A 4684-nucleotide genomic window follows, 5' to 3' on the forward strand; every position below is an offset into this window, starting at 1 on the left:
AAAAAAGAAAAGAAACTTACTGACCCCAAACTTTTGAACACACATCATTTTACAGGTTCAGGTATATATAACTACAGGTGTATGTGTGTGTGTGTGTGTGTAAGTTTAAATATAAATATTTCTATGTCCTTGTGGGTGATCTTTTCTCTCAACTGCTTTATTATCATGCAAAATGCACTGATCTAATAATGCACTGTGAATCTGAATGGTGTGTATTCATAAATGAGCAAAAAGAGCTCATAGATGCATGCAGTTGTATGTTAGTATGCATGTCATAGTGAAGTGAGAGAGAGTGTTCATAATGTCACATTTTTCTAATAAATGTGTGTGTCGGCACACAGTGATAGCTGGATTACTCCATGCAGGCCATTAGGAATAGAGGGAGATCGAGACACTCGTTCAGCAGAATCACACAATCACAAGAGAGAGAGAGAGAGCAGCAGCAGCCTATAGAGAAAACATAAATATCCCTTTGTTTGTAAGCACAGTGCTCTACTGCAGTGGGCGGCTGAAGAGACATGCAGGCTGTTACCTATGTGAAGGGTGGAAGGTCCTCCGGGAATGATGCTGTAGATCTGCAGGAACTCCCTCCGCCTGCTGCCTCCCACTATGTTGAAGCCGAAACCCCGTGAACCCTTAACCAGATGAGTGTGAACATAGAAGCCTTTCAGCTCACTCGGCTGGTCTGTAAACTCTGCCACTGCAAAGCAACAAGAAGATGGTTTAAACGGAACAGGCTATTAGGAAAAATTAACCAAGGGTAAAGAAAAGAGGAAATGACTGAAATTACATAAGAGTAATGGTAAAAGGTGAAGCAAAATATAGCATTTTTCCAGAGACCAGTGAATCTAAATTCTGTCCCGGTAGCTCAACTGGTAGCACATGATGCTAGCACTGCTAATATCATGGGACCAATTCCCAGGGAACACACAAATTTACAAAAATATATACCTTCAATGCACTGTAAGTTGCTTTGTAAGTCTTTAAGTGTCTGCCAAATGCATGAATGTGAAATGTCTGAAGGAAAAGAGAAGTAGAAGCACAGAGAAAGGTAAGCAATATGCATGTCTGAGCACAAACTGTTCAAGCGTAACATGTTAAACAACAGAATTGCATGCAGCACTGTAAGAATTGGTCGGCAGCACAAATTCAAAACTACCACATAATGCAGGCATGGAATTTTGAAGCTGTAATGACCATCTTGTTATTAAAATCTAAAATATGTACATTCATACCGCCCTCTCCAATTAGCTATGATGTACTGCATCTTATAAACAATTCAGAGCAGAAACATACTATTACATTTTGCAAACATTTGTACGCTTTTCTTATTAAAGAGTACTAAATTGCTAAATTATACTATACCATTATAAATTATACTAAATTAGTATAATACTTACCCCCCTAATTTAGGTATGCAAGATTAATTATTGCCATTTTATTGTTTTTTAATAAAAGTATTAATATGTAAATATATTTTTTATTGATATGTCAACACAATACAGTTTACAAAATAAATGTCTGACATTTGGTCAGCACGTTATTTTTGCTTGTCATGACATATGAATAATATTAAAGAATTTAATACTGTACTATAAAAGTTAACGTTATTTCCAGTGTTATTATCTGAATGAGCTTCAGTCTTCATTTTGTGTAATTGCATGGAAAGAACGACCAGTACATTCTTCAAAATCACATTGTAGTCACACAAACATGTTACGCAAGCACAAGTAAACAAATACTTAAGAACATGTCAAAATCTCCATATGTAGATACTTCTAAATTATACAGAAATATTACTACCTGAATTGATCAATGTAACAAACCAAAAATTTACCAGAAAGGGCCTACCTAACAAACATTTTTCATGGCTTTTTAGAAGGGAAAAATGTTTTGCTCATTGGTGATATTTCATACCTGTTAAGCTTCAATGATAATTAAAGGAGTGATTTTTTTTTTTTTTTTTTTTACAACATATCATGCACAAAATGTTCTTCCACCTGACAGATATCACTGAAACAGCTGTCATACTGATCGCACTGTGACAGCCCTATTATTAACACTTTATTAACAGCAGAAAAAGGAGTCAGGGAGAGCAACCTCACACTTTTTTCCCTATCAAATACCCTGTCAAGCAAATAAGATAAAAACAGTGCGTATACTAAATATTTATGGTTATTTACATCTAAACTGTTGCATGACCTAAACCTGAATGGAAACAAGGCAAAAGGGCAACATAAGAATAGAATAGAATAGAATAGAATAGAATAGAATAGAATCTTACATTCAGTCATACAGACATTCTCTCTGCTGTGAGCTGGGCGATTAGGCCAAGAGGATGGCTTTAGATGATGGCTGCAGGACAAACACATAACACAAGATGTCAGTGTTGTCAAATAGAAAAATCATTTAAATCACCACTGTAAATGACTGTAGGCAAACAGTTCTACACATTTACACTGAAAATAATTGTTGTTAATATGGCAGGTTTCCAATTATATATATTATGTTGTTCTATAACTGATTGGTTGCAGGTTCTGATGGAAGTCTTTACTTTTAAATTGGAGGAGAACATATTTCCATATTCTACCACTTGGTTGAAACCAAATTATAGAGATGTCAACCAGTACAGGTTGAGTGACATTCCCTCATCCTCAAAAACAAGATCAAAACTGTGCATGGTCAATAAAATAATGGATAAGGTCAAATGGATTTTAAAAATCAGCTGTATATTTAGTGCTCTAAAACGTAGGGACTAAGTCTAGGGACTAACACAGTATAAATCATTCATCTAGACATCATTAATCTTCTTACTCATTGTAATAGGCGTTCCCTGAGTCTCTGTACATCATCTCCCAGTTTTCCATCCCTGTCACCCGTGCTCCTCTACGGGGTCCGAGCCCATTCTCCAAGGCACTGCCGTCTCCTCCTCTTGAATCTCGTGATTGGCTGGGGGAAGATGTGTGGGCGAGGGCACGGCTCACCCCGGCTGAACCACCTAAAATACCAATGAAGAGAAAACAAGACTTGTGAAATGACTTGGCTTACTGAAACACAAAGACTATTCTGGCTGAAAGCTTCAACTTCAACATTCATTGAATTGTTATTCTAAGTCATTCTCTTTTCTATTTATTTCTAAATGGGTTTATTTTCCCTATTGGACACATGAAAGCAAGAAAGCACAGCTAAATTAAACTATCACTGTGTATTAACATTTTTTTTATGTTTCTATTTATAGTTTGTCATTTACATTTTCATTATATCACCCGAGATTGTGTGCGTGTGTGGTCCAGGTAAACCCTATATTGTGGGGACCAAATGTCCACAAGGACAGTAGAACCTGAAATTTTTGAAATTTTTTAAGTTGTTGTGCCCATGATGAAAACAGCTTATAAATTATACTAAATTATGTTTTTTGAAAATGTCAAAATGCAGAATGTTTTCTATGAGGGTTATGTTTAGGTGTAAGGTTAGGGTTAGAGGATATAATATACTGTACAGTTTGTACAGTATAAAAACTATGTCCCCATAAAACATGAAAACCCAATGTGTGTGTGTGTGTGTGTGTGTGTACATACAGCTGTCATAATAGATTTTAATTCAGTAATTAGAATCATTTCAGTAATTAAAATACATCACAAATGCAATTCATGCATAGTTGCTTGAATACTCGAAGAGTATGTTTTTAATTTCTGGATATTTTTTATTATTATTTTTTTTTAATTCAACATATCAAAATATTAAGGTATGTCCTGAGTTTCACAATGAAGCTTAAAAAAAGACAAAATAATTAAATTCTTAAGGTTTTCTTTTCAAGTAGTTTGGCTAAATCTTTTGCATCATAAATAAATAAGCAATTTTGTCTTAAAATATAAGGTAATTTAAAATGCTTATAGCTCATTTAGATCAGGTTGTGAAATGTCATCTGTTACAAGTCCCAAAAAACTTTAAAGATGATTATGAATTACTACTTAATTTTATTTGTAGAAAAATCCTTTTTAAAAATAACGATGAAGGTAAGGAAAATATTAATTTTAACTCGATGGTTATTAAATACTTAAAAACTGTTTATGAAAATGGTATAAAAACATTGAATCATATGAAACCAACAGAAACAGAAATAATTTCTAAGAACAAACTAAATTTTAAAACTAAAATTTCTGGGAACTCCTATTTGTCACTGACACTTCAAATGTGTTAAGCTGTCATAATTCATGTTTCTACAGACACAAAACATTGTGTTTATCACTATATCAGTCATCACAGGTTCAGAAGTGACTTTTGTATTCTGTACACACATACAATGATGAAGTAGGAGATAATAAAATGTGTTAATCACTTCCACAAATTTGCAGTATGTGGTGTTTGTTTGTGTATGTTCTCTCACAAATTTAAATCAGCTAAAAAGCAAAACCAAGTTTTCCTCATTCTACAGTCTAAAGGATATCGCTTCAGTCTCAGCTGTGAAATGTACTGTAAGCAGGGTCAGCATCTAAGAGACGGAGCAGTACATTTAATCCATAGAGACAGAGCGGTATGTAAACCTCCTCTGTTGGTTCAGTGGCCTCAGTGTCATGCTTTGATCGATGCCTCTGTCATCTGTGCCACTGCCCATGGGGTGAAGACACCAGGGCCAGACAAAGTGCACAGACAAACAAAACCCAAGTGAAGTTATGAAAGAGTT

General features: G+C 34.8%; 1 protein-coding gene across 1 annotated transcript; it reads right to left on the minus strand.

Annotated features, from left to right (window-relative positions):
* Positions 1 to 83: 83 nt before the first annotated feature.
* Positions 84 to 3008, minus strand: LOC107576093 (membrane-associated guanylate kinase, WW and PDZ domain-containing protein 3-like). The gene is made up of 4 exons (XM_016262354.1): positions 2815 to 3008; positions 2285 to 2355; positions 533 to 700; positions 84 to 447 (listed from the first exon to the last, which is right to left on the minus strand). The coding sequence occupies exons 1-4, from the start codon at positions 2865 to 2867 to the stop codon at positions 353 to 355; spliced, it is 387 nt and encodes a 128-aa protein (XP_016117840.1). The 5' UTR covers positions 2868 to 3008; the 3' UTR covers positions 84 to 352.
* Between the last annotated feature and the right edge of the window lie 1676 nt (positions 3009 to 4684).

The sequence above is a fragment of the Sinocyclocheilus grahami genome, unplaced genomic scaffold (genome assembly GCF_001515645.1).
Source record: "Sinocyclocheilus grahami isolate Dianchi unplaced genomic scaffold, SAMN03320097.WGS_v1.1 scaffold3201.1, whole genome shotgun sequence".
In the NCBI taxonomy this organism is placed as follows: Eukaryota; Metazoa; Chordata; class Actinopteri; order Cypriniformes; family Cyprinidae; genus Sinocyclocheilus; species Sinocyclocheilus grahami.

Bases quoted from the DNA above. Each gene is read 5' to 3' on its own strand.
- LOC107576093 (XM_016262354.1), bottom strand. From the start codon at position 2,867: ATGGAAAACTGGGAGATGATGTACAGAGACTCAGGGAACGCCTATTAC. The intron at 2,356-2,814 runs GTAAGAAGATTA...TTTGTCCTGCAG, and splicing joins GGGAACGCCTATTACAATGA to CCATCATCTAAAGCCATCCT. The intron at 701-2,284 runs GTAAGATTCTAT...GTTGCTTTGCAG, and splicing joins GAATGTCTGTATGACTGAAT to TGGCAGAGTTTACAGACCAG.